The 15,170-nt window shown below is 38.4% G+C and overlaps 1 protein-coding gene across 6 annotated transcripts in view; it reads left to right on the top strand.

Annotated features, from left to right (window-relative positions):
* The window catches only part of LOC117231953 (tensin-1-like), a 277,151-nt gene that overhangs the window by 253,370 nt on the left and 8,611 nt on the right, over positions 1-15,170 (top strand). For all 6 annotated transcript variants that reach the window (XM_033490979.1, XM_033490980.1, XM_033490981.1 and 3 more), the window contains one exon: positions 13,277-13,423. In XM_033490979.1, the coding sequence (XP_033346870.1) occupies positions 13,277-13,423 (147 nt within the window). The remainder of the gene's footprint in view (positions 1-13,276; positions 13,424-15,170) is intronic.

Genomic DNA, 15,170 nt, shown 5'->3' with positions numbered 1-15,170 from the left:
TAGATTCACACGGTCGCTGTCGGTAAAAAAAAAGTCTAACAATGGCGCGGTTGACGTCGAGTGAACGATTAGTGAAAGAAACCCGGATCTAATTGTACGAACGTTTAGTTAGAGAGCCAGTGGGTTCGTCGTAGTCAATGTGTAGAAGAAGAAGGAGCAAAATAAAGAGAACGATGATTTCATCGCGTTTAAATTCGGAGCAGAGTCTGTCCTTCCACGGGGCGGGAATCTCAGGATCGTATTTTCGTTTGTCGGTCGGGATAGCCGGTCTTGCACCGCCTACAACGAGGATAAATTTTTCTCGATGACACGACCTTACGCCCTGCCGCGGAGCATCGATCTTCGATCCCGAAAGCTCCTTCTTCTCCTCCTCCATTATTCCCGGAATAATTCGAGCTTGGATAGCTGACCTTTCAAAACCGTTTACTCGAAGCTAGCTAACTATCACGATCTGGGCTAATCGAAGGAGATTCAACAGGATAAATTGACCTGGATTTATTCCCACGCTGGTAGTTGGCGATATATAGCTTTCCCATGGCGATACTCTCTCCTCGATGGTTACGTACCAGCTCGCTAATTGCACCATGTATTTACTGATTAATGCTTCGCTCAAGGAATTCTCGATAATACGTCGCCGCCACCTGCATTCCGATTACAATGAACGAGAATCAACGATGACTTAATTCTATACACTTTGTACCTTCGTTTACTTCGTTCGTTTTCATTGTTTCATTTTATTTATCCTTCTTCTTATTATGTACGTATTCTTATTTAGATTTGGAAACTTGTTAAATGTATACACAGTGTGTACGGGATGTATCGATCGGATTTTTCTTAGTCAATTAAAACGAGATTATCGTAGTCGCTGTGGCACAGGAAAATTGGATAAGATTAAGACAAAGCAGAAAGAGTAGAAGGAATATTTTCTGAGACCTTGTTACATGCGTGTTATCATAGTCAAACCTGGACAGAATATCTGCATAAAACGATAACAAATTTAGAAAATTGGATTTTCCCCTTTGAGGTGGATTTTTTTACAGGCTACGGTACACTTCAAGTTTGACAAAATTATAGATCAATCACGATATACGATTTCATCTACGATAAGATCCTACTATATACTATACGCTATAGGAACCTGCGTTACGATAAGCTTCGATGATATCCGAAAAACTAAACAAATCCAGTCGCATCTCTGAAAGACGTTTGCCATAAACGTGCCGTACTTACGACGATTAAGGAAGCGCGAACCAACTTACTACGCAAGCCGATAAAAATTGAAGTGTCGATAGGAAAATTCCGCTAAAGTTACGTAGAACTCGTGTGGCGGCCTATTAACCGCAAGACGTATGCCTAAACGTTGGAAAAGAATTTTAAGCCGCGAATAAGTGCCGTGCGAATGGTCGGCCGTTTGATACTTCAATTTATCACACGGAATATCCGGATTCTTCGCGCAGGAACAGATGCGCCAAGAGTAGGCTGACATGACATGTTTCGGGGACACAGAGAGTCAGAAAATCGCGTAGGACGTACTGACACATAGAAAAGCAAAGTATGTAGATATATGTATACAGATATAAGAGGAAGGAAAAGGACCGTTGGAGCGTAGCGTAATGTCTTACCACGAGTTTGTCCCCATGGGAGAACAAGCTGCCGGCATTATCGCAAAAAAGCTAAAGCGTCTGTATCTACACGGTGACAATGTAGTTAACCACTCGTGATGAGAATCACGACCGGTACCGGAGAAGCATCTCCTGGGTGAATACAAAATACAGGGGACGTTCTTTACGAGCCACTAGCTCTCCCGTATGGCAATATTTATTTTTGTCCGTAGAACGCGCAACCACGATTAAACTTTCACTGTGACGAAGCTTGCGCCTCTGCTGCGTCGCTGGCTAGACGCGTGACGAGCCCATTGTGTTTGTTCTACACGCAGATATGCTCGAAAGAAGAATGACCGAGATGGATGCGCGAAATTCTTCTCCCCGTTTTGCTCTTTCGCGTCATATACGGTCGTTATATTATCGAGATCTAACTTTCCTACGTATGGACGCGCGTATAATGGTTCACGAAGGTATTTCAAATTTAAACATTTACAAGAACTTAATGAGACGTAAGTATCGTGATTACGGGGTTGAACAGTTTCCATTTGAAACCACGACGATAAATAAAAAGGGTTCAAATGATTATTCTAGACTAAATATTAAATATATCGAAAAAGATGGACATAAAATACAAGGCTTACTTTTATTACGAGTCCTTCAACTTTATCGTATCAAAACGCTTTACGATAGAGCCAATAGAGTGTAAAATTATTCTGAATCTTCCCATATTTGTAATTTCGTTAATTTACAAAAAATTTAATTAATCTAAAAGGCAAATTACAAAATTACACTTATTACGTTATTATACAATTAATTAAAATTTTAATTATAAAGAAATTACATTACATATTAAACGAAATGTTTTTGTAAATACACCCACGTCTGTTTTCCATCTGTTAGTAACAATAATAAAGTCGTTTTACGCCCGCGTCCTCGCATATTAAAAATAACATATCACACATCGAGTTATTATCAGAAACAAAGTACTCACGTGTTTTAACCGGTAGCATACGGTCAGTAGCTTCTACGAGCTTCTGGTCATGGTAATACCAGTAGAAAAGATTCGGCTCGTTATCGGCAACAAATTAATTTTCCCAGTATGCTAATAATCTTCCACTCGAGCTAGGAAGGAAAGTAGCTAAGAGGAGAAGAACCGTATCTTGCCGTTACGTAATCCCGAGACGCGTGTCGTCGCTGGTCGTGTCATTACGAAATCGTCCACATTGAAAGCAAACATTTATATGTACACACGAGATATTCAAATTGAAAAGGATTCGTCCATTCCACGGTATCTCGCAGGTTTATCGCGTTTTCCTTCGCGTCTGCCTACGCGATGAATGCGTGCGGTCAACAATGTACAACACGTTCTTTGCTATTTCGAGATGCACATTGCGAGCTGTGGGGGTTGTGAGCGCAAACAACTTATGAGATGGCGTAGCCCGACAGCAATTATAGCGCTACTCGCCCCGTAATTGAAATATTTCGAAGCTGGCGCGAGCATCCACCTCGACTACAAGCCTGAAAATCATAAAATTATTCGGACGGATGATTCGCAATTGGGTCGCAGGGTAGAAACCAATTCGCAGGAAATGTAACGGGTCCGATATCACTTTTTTCTTTTTATTGTTTTCCGATCGGCAATCGAATTGCCACCTCTGTCCGCGTCAATTTTTCTAGGTACATTCTTTTGGTGTTTTTGGATTTAAATGAAACGAAAATTATATCTATCAGCGCGTATAATTCCGGTGTAATTTTCGGCCAGAGGCGAAATTGCGATCTTTCTTAATGAGAATTGGCTTTGCGCAATTATATTTCGATTATCGAGGGATATACCGCGAGTATCGTTGTTTAATTTTTATTGGCTCCGCTTTCCGAATTTCATGCGCGACATGATCGATTCGATGTACGAATTTTATACGGGATAAAGAATCGTAGACGCCGAGTTTTCTTTTCTTTTAAATTAAGTGCTAGAAAGGGACTATTTAAGTATTTAAATATCTTGTACTACTCATTTTAAGTATTTAATACTATTCGTTTAATGTACGATAAAATACATTTTTTTTAGGCAATCGATAAGGAACAGAATTTCTCACATTTCTTAGATAAATATCTTAACTTTCTTTTTATTTGTATTATGACAACGATAGAATCAACGTTAGGTTATTTGCAAAATTCTGTGTCTATAGATCGTTTAATTGTTTAAATATCGATTAGATAAAAAAGCTTCTAAAAAAACAGAGAAACTATCGTCGCTGATCGATATCGATATTTTAATTAATTGATATCGATATATAAGCTGCACAAGTGAACAATGAAATATCCGTGAATTTATTATTAATATTAGCAAATCTTTAAATACGTAAACAATTTAAATTTGTAATCTCCATTGATTCCACGAAACGATGGCTATCTATTTAACAATTTAATTACGTTATTTTCATCGCTCTATCTACCCGTATCGCTAAGCTCCACGTAATTTTACTAAAAAGTTAGCAAAAGGTTACAAGTGGAAACGTGGCCAGGTACCCACGCTTCGACACAAACACAAATACACGTGATTACTCGCGTCGTGCTACGATATCCGAATAGCCAACCGCAATCAGATGCCGGACAATTTGTCTGAATCGCGTGGAGTTAAAGATTTTCGGTAACGTTAACTTTAACTCGTGGAGCGTCAGAAACGGCGGGCAAAGAGAGGGAAAAAAGGATGGCTGGCTGGAAGCAACAAAACGAAATGAAAATGTCGAGGAAAAGAGGAATCTCGGTGAGCGCGGCGCGGCGGTACATCTTTTTGTCGGATCCTCGGCAATGGCCGTGGTATGTCGTATATAACGAAACGCCCTTACACGAACGAGGAGAAATAGAAGGAAGAAGAGTGACCAGGCGGAGCGACAGAGGGGGTGGAAGGCAATGGTGGAGGGCTAGGAACGAGAAGGGGTGAGAAGGGAAGGGAAATGGCGTGCAGCTTTCCAGCAGGCCACAGTGCAAATGCAAGCCTTGAATGTGTAATAAGCACTCACGTCGCAACCCTTGGCTAGACCAGCGGCTCGTATCTGCGTTTAGAAAGGTCCTGGCCACGCATACGCTGGCAGGTAGCGCGTCGCTACGCGTGCCGCCAACATCGTGTGGGATCGTCGTACAGTCCGCACGTGAATGCTCGCTCGGCTTGTGGTGTACGTCGTCGTTCAGAATGATACGGCACCACGGTCGACGCAACTTTGATTGCGAATGGATGACGACGACGACGTCACGGCCCGCTGCCAGGCATCGAGGCAAACACGCATCGCCGAGGCACCGCCGAGATACCCGGTGTACCCGGCGGTGAAAACAGGGTGAAATGGCAGATAGAGAGGCAGACAGGCTATCGCTCTCTTTTCCAAAGCTCATAAAAGCCACGGTGGTGCGTATTAATGCGCCACGTTGACGGTGCGCGCCACGAAAGCCACCTAAAAGACGACGCATTGTGCGAACAGCAATGAGAATATACCACCCTTCTACTTACTTTTTACATTCGTCTTAACCGTCACGCGGCCGACTCCACACCGGATATATTGTGCGCGATCCACCCTCGGCCGCATTTTTGCGAATCCCTTTTCTTTTCTCCTCTCGTCCGCCCTACGGTTTTGGATAAACCTTTTGTCGGATTTATCGTCTATTTGTTGAACGAAGATCGGTCTCGAACCAGACGTAGAGTTTTCTAGCGTTTGTAACCGACGCACTCGTGCCTTTTTTGATGTCGAACAGAGGGGAACGGCGCTGCTTTGAAGAAGTTGCCACGAGACGACGACTGTGTGTTCGTGGAAAGTGTTTCGTCCACAGCTTTTGCTATTTTTTTCGATATAGGGAAATTAGCTAGAAATACGAAGCTAGCGCCGCGTTATTTTTAATAGGAAATTCACTCGATAGCAGGCGAATTGCACGTAACCACGATGGGTTTGATTTCATTGGACATTGTATAGGTATCTACGATATGTCAGTCCGAAGCCGCACAATCATTTGACGCGTAGGTACGGATCATGCGACGCCAAAAATAAACTATAGAAACGCGCAAGGAATAATATTGTTCCAATGTACGTACAATGTAACGTTTCCTGTTTCACGTGATCCCATGATATAGAGGAAACAGATGTTCTATCACCGGGAAATAGAGTAGCGCTCAAGTATTAAGTAAATATTAAACTAAATCCATTTTGGGAAGCTGTTATAGCTATTGGGAAATGTTTAAAATACTTCTCCATAATTTAATAATTAATTTAAAATTACACGTATGTGTATGATAGAAATATTCGTTATGTTAATTAAAAATACAATTTTACAAGGTAACAGAGGCTACGGAATAAAATATCTAACAGTATAAGGTTCGACGATAATAAAATCCATTGCCATTTGAAGCATAATTTATGCGATTTAATAATTTTTCAAAGAATTTCTAAGTGAATTTACTTGGCATTGTGAAACGAGCTTATTATTATACGTTTGCCAAAACTCGTTACTAAACTTAGGATGTAGCCATGGAATTACTTGCTTGGATCTTATGATTGAACGCAATTGTACAATAGTTCAAATCGCTGAAAGAAACAAAAAGAAGGAATAAATGCGCAAGTTCTTGGGAAACAGAACTCGATTATTGGACACTCCTAACAAGATATCGTTAAACAAGACATCTATACGCTGGTTCTCGAAACGATAGAGAAGAACAACACTTCGCCACACTGAAACTCGCCAGCAATTTCTAACTAGTTCGCAAGAAATCTCGTTAACGAATTTATTCGCTATGACTTTATCAAGTTCAGAGCGGGAAAGGATCTTTGTACTTTTAGTTCCTGCAACCCCTGCTACCGCTCCCATCCGTTCAGCTGTAACGTTAAAACTCGCTTAACTGTTTTCGGAAAATAGTAATTACTATGCGGTACCGGTTCGCGTAAAATTATGCAACTCAATGACAAATATTTTTACAAGTTACAAGTGTTACACATTCTTCGAACGCAGTTGGACGTTTTAATTTGCATTTAATATCATTTAATGCGCTACGTTATGCAAAAATATTTTATACATATAGAAATATTAAACAACTGAGATTAAACGGTGAATAGATAAAGAGAGAAACAAAGGAAATATTTCGTAAAGTAAAAGCTACTAAATAAGTGGAATTTAAGTAACCATCCAGATACAATTTCAATTTTACTCTCGAAAACTTTACAGCCAATTACAAAATGTGACGGATAACGTTACGGTTACAACAAAATTTTTAATATACGTTTATTAATTTCTACTTTGATACAGTACTATAGCATACAATTATGAACAGTATATTATAAATTAGAAACATATTAATTGCAGTTTCAATTCAATCTCTTGGCATATTTTATACACACTGTTCTCCAAAAACTGTTTCTCCTATTTTCGATGGAAATTACTGTAAATCATTCAAATATTATATTACTCGTAAACCGTTCTGACGCGTTTCGATAAATTATTTGTAAACTGATCTGTTATTTCCTGCGACGCGATAGCTCGAACCATACTCGATTATTTCCTTCTGACAAGTCGCGTTTCTCAAAATGTACAGCTAACTCCTCTCACCTCTTGGAAGCAGTACCGATTGAAACTGATTTCTCTTGCGAATTCCAAGCGTACCAAGCATCGGATAACGTGCATCGAGAGACGGGATCAAATTCGCAGTCACTGGCCACTGACAACCGATCGCTGCCGCTACGGACTACGGACGCAGTTATCAAACCCCGTATGCACGCGTGATTGATCTACGTGATCTTCGTTAAAATTCTGGTTGACCTATGCTAACAGAAGGGTTGAAAAATAAAATAGAAATGAAACAAGTTCAGTGAATCGTTTTATTCATTACCACCACTTCTTTTTTTTTTTTTTTTTTGAGGCTCGATTTAAAACGATTACGATTCGAAAACATTAATTCGAACGTTAATTTGCAAGAGGCTTGATCTTTCTGAAACGAAAAAAAATTGTTATATAACTATACACATACGCGGAGATAAATTATGGGAACACATACGACGTCGCGTTGTATTAAATAGTTTAGAAAATGTTACAAATGTCAAATAAAAATAAAAAATTGGAAGATATCTTTCGTTTAAAACTTGTATACTATGTTGCTACCCTTTCGCATGGCAATAAATGTATATTACGCATAAACTATTTATGATTGTTGTGCGTATATCGTATAATTGTTATCAATGTTAGATTCTCAGGCGGAATTCGCAATTATTTTCGAGAGTTTCGGTTTGAACATTACGCGAGGATTTCAATCATTCGGAGAGCACCATTTCTCATCCTTTCAGAGTAGTCCTAAAAGGATCAGGTGATAAATGTACCCCATAAATATATGTATGTAACTAACTGATGATTTGCACTTATAGGACTGAGCGAGTGCCCTGGCATTGCATTTAAAGCGTTTGCCAAACCCCTTAACCATTCTACTGGCAAAGTCACGATTATAAGCTTTATTTATTAAACAAGCGATACATATTATTTACAAGGCGTTATAAAAATATGTTATATCTTCTTGTATCTTCTAAACGATTCTTACTTACTTAATACGTAATAAATTTCCGCTTCTTACGAGCGAACGTGATTCGAACGAGCGGCTCTTCCGACGAAATCGAATTTAAAACGTAGGGTAGAATGACAATAAAGAAATCCTGTGTAATCACGCTGATCCGTTTCCGAATGATTTCCTACATTGATAACGACAGGTTGACGCGATCACGGTAAATGCCGTGAGTAAAACGTCCAGGATTCTCAACGAGTTAATCCTCGATCATATACGATGGTAGACAATCTTCAAAAAAAAAAGACTGCATCATTTGAATTAACTACTTGTTTCTACTAAAAACGTCGATTCATACGACAAGTCATAGAACAATTGGCTATAAATGTAAAAAGAAAAATTCAGGGGTTATTCTAATCTAGAGGCATGAATTTCGGGCGATTTTTGAAGCTCTGTACAAAGGAAACAAAAAATATCTTTGCTATCCTTTTTTTTAGCATTTGTTTATTGATATTTTAAGATTACGTAAAAAATTCACAGAAAAAGAAACTCAAAATTCACAAAGTTATGAGCTGGCAAAGTGGGTGATGCTAAAAAAAAGGCGTGCATGATTTCAACCCTTCTGGTCATCTGAAACAAAAAATCCGAACGGATTCTTAATTAGTATAGATGCCGCTATAGCATGAACCCTGGAGAAGTCAAAACAACATTTTTTCACAAAATGGTGGCCGTTTGAAGGAAAGTTTCTTGTTTCGCATGTTTTTTTTAACAATTCCGAATGTTCAAAAAGTAGTAAACTTAAGAATTTTGATCTGAGCGTGGTTCAGGCGATAGAGGAATGTATAAAGAACATTCATACCAAATTTCAAATAAATACTCGAACTAGATACTATTAGGTTGTCGGAAAAGTTTCTTTCGTTTCATAAGGCGAATTCATAATAGATGAACAACAATTTCTGTTTTATATTATTTTATTAAATTAGGTATGCTCCATTTCGTGCATAATTCAATAAACTAATATAAAAAAAAACATTGTGCGTCTATTATTTCCTTATAAAACGAAAGAAACATTTCGGACAACCTGATATTATTAAATAACATTGCGCGAAATAGCAAAGGAAATACTTCGCCTAGCAAAACCCCGTTCGTTGGTCGATATTTTCGATGCGTTATTATGAACAAAAAGTCGTTTACCATGCGGCCGCATTTCTCTCGCTATAAAATTCCTCGTAAATATTCGCAATTCCATCGTAAAGCGGACGACGAAGGATGAACTAAATGGCCGCGTGAAACAACTCTCAGCTCCGATCACCTGTTTCGCGCGGCCTGTCGCCGGGCATCGCGGCACGAAATAAAATTCGCTTGGACGATCGGCGCCGGTCGATTCCCGATGCGGCGTCGCCGAAAAACGTGGATATGAAACACGCCGTATTCCGGCCGCAGACACGAAGAATACGCGCGTCGCACCAGCACCATGTTCGCATTCGGTTCCCATTTCGAATATCCGGCTTAGGGAAACGTCGACCACAGCCTCCAGGATAGTATCGGATGCAGCACTATCATCTCCCTCGTTCCTCATTTTACTCTCTTTTTCACCCTTTTCCTGCTGCTCTTCTTCCCTTCCTACCCCCACTTCCCTTTCCACGCTTTTTATCCTTCTTCCTCTTTCTCCTTTTTTCTTCCATCTGTCTTACTTCTTTCTTTTTCACGCTGTGCATCCGCTCTTCTCTCTTCCTATTCTAGTTTCCCACTTGATCTTTCTCTTTTTCACCATCCAGCGTTCTATCATCGCGCTTTGTCCCTCTGTGCGCGTCCTTCGCACATGCCGTGGTATTCGGTCGGCATATGTAAAGTTCCTCCGCGTAGTTTATTTTCTGTATCGACCCCATTTCCGGTTTGCGCCCCCGTCAGGCCTGTCGTATGGATTACACATTACACGCCCGTTTCTTCCTCTTCTAATTTCCCCTAGTTGTATCCGAGCCGCTACGAACGCCACTTAAGCACGTGAAACACCGTGCCTGTGCTCGTGATCGTCATCGGAAATTTCGTCGGGACGCGCGAACGACCACATGCATTGATGCAGACCGCACCACCGGCTCGTTTTACGGGCTTCGAATAGTCGGGACAGAGTCGTGTCTCTTTATGGGGAAACGGTAAACTCGTCTGCCAATGCGCCAATGTCCTTCGCACCGTGAGAATGATATACGTTTCAGTTTGCGTAATATATTTCGAAGAGGACGAGCAACATTCTTTCTGTTGTCTTCGGACTCCTCTTTAACTGTACGCGAAACTTTTACGCGTAGTTCTGTGGGATTTTCGCGATTCCATTTTACGGCGATAACGAACGACTGAACATTCGTTCGTAAAACGCTTTACGACAGAGTTACGTTAATGTTAGTTTGTATGGTAGAGATACACTGCGCGTAGCTACGATCAACAGTTTCGGCAAATTAAAAATAAAGGAGGTAGAGGGAAAAATTGACTTTCCTTATATTAATATATTAACGAAAATTGAGAAATTGATTAATCAGATAATGTAAGAATTTACATAAAGTTAGATGAATGTACAAGTTTTTATTAAATTTGCAAACCGATCGTTTGACCGGGTCTGGTAAGGTTAATGTTAATTAACTCGTTGCCTTACGATTTAAGTTCCAATAGCGTGTGCCATAAGCAACAACCATTTCACGGGTTGACTGAGCGCTCAAAGTGATACAAATCGCACGTGTCTTTTGATATACAGGGTGGTTGGTAATTGGTGGTACAAGCGAAAAGGAGGTGATTCTACGCGAAAAAAGAAGTCGAAAATATAGAATAAAAAAATTTTTTTTTTTTTCAATTTTTCCATCGAGACAACGATCTACAGTGAGATCCGTTATAACGAGACGTAATAAAGTGCACACGTACCGAGCGAAAATTCAAAGTCGATTTTCTCGAAAACAAAGCCTCGAACGAAAAATTTTTATTCTATATTTTCGACTTCTTTTTTCGCGTAGAATCACCCCCTTTCCGCTTGTACCACCAGTTACCAACAACCCTGTATAAATGCACGTGTAAAGTACAACTAATTTTATTTTACAAGATGTTCGATAAATAATTACTACCAATTGATCATCGAACAAGAAAGATTAGTTAACGATCAGTTTCTTTTCTAATCGATGTACGTCGTTCTGGGTATTATAAATCATGCGTCAGATACTTTTCAATAATTCAATAATTTAATTGTTAGCATCGATTGCCCGTGCGATGTCGATCTGTTTCCAAGAATAATGTATTGCCGATAGCCGGAAGCATAAATATGTCATCACATCAAAATTTAGGCTCAATAGCGGCTTTGAGCGACGATACTCCTAAAGCTAAGATCACACTGACAGACAATTGTCCGACAGACACGTGTCGCAGCTAATCAGCATCTGTCTGTCATGGAAAATTCGCCGACAACGAGAGACAAAATTCCAATCCAAAGATAGTTGGTGAACGAAAGCTACATCCACACCGACGAACAATTATTGGCAGACACGCGTCGTCCGGGCAAAAACCCCGTAAAATGCACGTCCACGAACAAGTATGTTGTTTTCCATGGGAATGGAAAACAAGAGACAACATCTGCGGGCAAATGGAATATGTTTTTTACCTCGTAAAAGATGCAAGCAACGATGCCACTGTGCGATGGAGAGACTCGATGACACAGTATTTTCTTTATTTCTCAGACAAGGAAGGGCGAAAGTAGAAAATTTGAAAATGCATGCGGTTTATCGAAATCACTGCAAGCTCACGTACCATTTCTTCGTGGATGTGCCGTAAAGAATTGTTCAAAAATCGAACACAAGACAACTACATTTTTCTTGATGGAACACTAATGACAATGTGTCACGCCATTTCTTATGAAAAGTCATTTACCTGTGTATGTATGTTGGAAAACTATTAACACCGAAAAAAAGATTTGTTGGCAGTGTTGAAAAACATAAATAAAATCATTACGATCATTACATTACAATAAATATCACCAACCAAACATGCGTGTAATATTTTATGGTAAACAATTTTTTCATCGCTGTAATATTAATTATTTGTATTTATATCATGCCCGACTCCAGAAGTGGACGTATGTATCTGTTGTTTAAAAATCAAGATTTAAAAAGTATTTAAAGCACATACTTTTTGTACTCAAAATGGTTTCAACAATGTTGTATCTCCAACACATCCTCGACTCGTCGACCGAGCTATACATCGCATGATGTATCCATTTTACACAGTCTACGTACATTTTTTGGCGACTGTCTGCGCACGATGTACGCAGATAATTTCTGTTAGTGTAGACGAGGCTTTAGGGACTAGCGCGGTTCTAATTGCGAGTAAAGAGCCACAGATGTTGTTGCGTCTAGAGTCTAAAAGAATCTGGTGTCACGCCACCCAGTGAGGCAAGAAGATTGACAACGAGTCAAAAGGTTCACCACTTGTGCCATGACCTTCGTGAGATCGAGATCCCTCAAGATCGATATACGCACTGTCTAACGTATTAAACATAGTAAAAAAATAGAATCTGCATGCGCAAAAGTATGTGCAATAAAAAGTCTCTGATAAAATAATCTGACAAATAATTTAAAAAAAAGTTAAGTCTTTCTTCGAAAGCAGTTTAAATTATTAATTACATAGTAATTAAAATTAAGCAGTTTAAATATTATCAGTGGAACGTGATCGTTCGTTTGCTGGATCACAAAATAATAAGATGCGAATTATTACGAAAAGAAAAATTAAAAATTAAAAATGCCATCGACCCGCAACTAAAGCCAAAGTAAAATTATAAGGACGCTATTTTCAAACGAATTAAATGAAAAAGAAAAAATCGCTTTGATAAACGCAAAGTTACCATTTCCACTTTTAATTGACCATCGATGATTCGAAGTTCGTCTTTGATGTAAACCGAAACATAGAGGATAAAAAGGTGAATAGCGAATTAATTGAAATTCTCTGATGCAATAACAAATTAGTTCGTTGATTAAATTTAGGTCAATCAATCTGACGTTCAAGCACGATATAATTGGCCTTAAACGTGTTTTAAAATGTTTGAACGTAAATGAATAGCAATTACTACGCTTTTATCAAAGCGTGGCAATCGAATAAAACTTCTTCTTCTGTTTTCTTCCAGGCGGAGGAGTTAAACACCATCGTCGGCAATGCTTTTCGTATGGCATACGTGGCGCAGCTTCAGCGCCAACCGATCCTTCAAGATGTGATCTCACCGCAATCATCACCACCCTACCGAAAGGACAAACAAGAGAATCGATCTTCGTGGGTACGTACATATTTTGTCTCGTATCCGTGTCAGTGACGTCGCTTTCTCTTAATTTTTATTTTATCGACGCGTTAACGAAGAAAATCGTATGACTTGTAAATTCTCAGACGATATACACGCGTACTTGATATTTTCTTTATGATACAGCAAGACTTTGTTGATCTCAATAAAAATCAGTGAATTAAATTGTCAATTTGGAATAAAATAAGGAAGAGGCTTAAATTTAAATTACGAATACGATATTTATATAAAATGTTAACATTATCAATAAATGCCTATAGGTATCAATTTTTTTGTACATATAAATTTGCAAATTTGTCGTGCTTTTAAAACTCTATGATAATAATAATGAAACAATATTTTCTACACGCGATAAATTACTATCAACAGGAAACAAATAAGTTATCGTTTCTCTTACAATGCTAAGCGTGTCCCAGATCTTTTTCATCAAGCGATGCCGGCATATCCTGTGAATGAAAATGAAAATGAACAATGAAAATGAATAATGAAAAAACGTGGCAATTTATCAGGGATCGAATTTACTTAAAAATAACTGACAAGTAGAAGATCTCAACTTTGATGATTTTCACCCGTACCTTTAAGTTTCGAAGAAGAACTTTATTTTATCCATTACCTTTAATAGTAGGAACACACTTTTCGCGATACATTTAATTTAATTTATTACATTAGAATTTGGCACGGTTATACCGTAAACAAATATATCTATTTATCGTTTAGTTCGATAATCTGTTAAAGTACAATGTTGCGAGTACTAAGTTTGGAGGGTTAATGAAACTTTTATGTAATGCAATAACCTTTTTTTCCATTACAAGTCACTACTATACATAAAAGTGGAAATAATTGAGCGTTTTTCAGCTACTTGATTTTTGAAATTTGAAGTCTTTTTATGTGACTTGGATATAAATTGTATTGTTCGATATTTGAAATTTTCATATCGTTGTGCGAATTTTCATAATATCATATATAATATCACGATATTAACATAATTCGAATTTTAAACATAATATTTTCTTACGATTAAAAGCATCAAACAGAAAAATAAATATCGAGATACAGAATCATCTAAAACGTATAATGCGTATAATTAAAATGTTCAATTCACTAGTTGGTGCATAAATTTTAAAATCGTTATTAAAAAAAGAAACATTGAAAATATAAGAGTTTATATTTCATATTTTGTATAAAAACTGGTTGAAATGTGGATAGATGTTACTTGTCGAATATTTCTACAGAGAAGAAACTCGATTAACGCTATCTAACTTTTTATCGAATTTTATCAACAACCGCGGCAAATAACGAAAAAGGAAAGGAAAAAGATCATCTTTCCAGCGACATCCGTTTAAAACGTGTGTAAATAATGCGACATAACTTCCAAAAGCAAGTAGCTCGGCAATTTACGAATCTCCGCTTTTACATTAAAGTAAATTTGCAACAGTAAACAGGAAGGAACCTGCTGCGTAAAGTTTATCGCCGCGGAAGCTACCTAAAAGTTTCATTAAACCACCTCTCTCTCCTTCTAAAAATACTAAAGAGCCTGTACGAAAAATTAAGAAAATTCTTAATCAAATTTACGAACAAGATAATTTTCGTCTCGTGTACTTTCGAATGTAAGAAAAAGTCAGTAAGAATGATATCTGACGTAGTCTCACGGGAGCATCAGTCTCCAGTAGAGGTGTCCCATTTACAGGCCACGTTAATTATAAATTCGACCCAAGTCTCTCGGCTC

The sequence above is a fragment of the Bombus vosnesenskii genome, unplaced genomic scaffold, assembly GCF_011952255.1.
Source record: "Bombus vosnesenskii isolate JDL3184/JDL3185 unplaced genomic scaffold, Bvos_JDL3184-5_v1.1 scf7180000013276, whole genome shotgun sequence".
NCBI classification, from domain to species: Eukaryota; Metazoa; Arthropoda; class Insecta; order Hymenoptera; family Apidae; genus Bombus; species Bombus vosnesenskii.
Note: the sequence above shows the minus strand (reverse complement) of the source record. Positions and strands in the feature narration are given on the sequence as shown.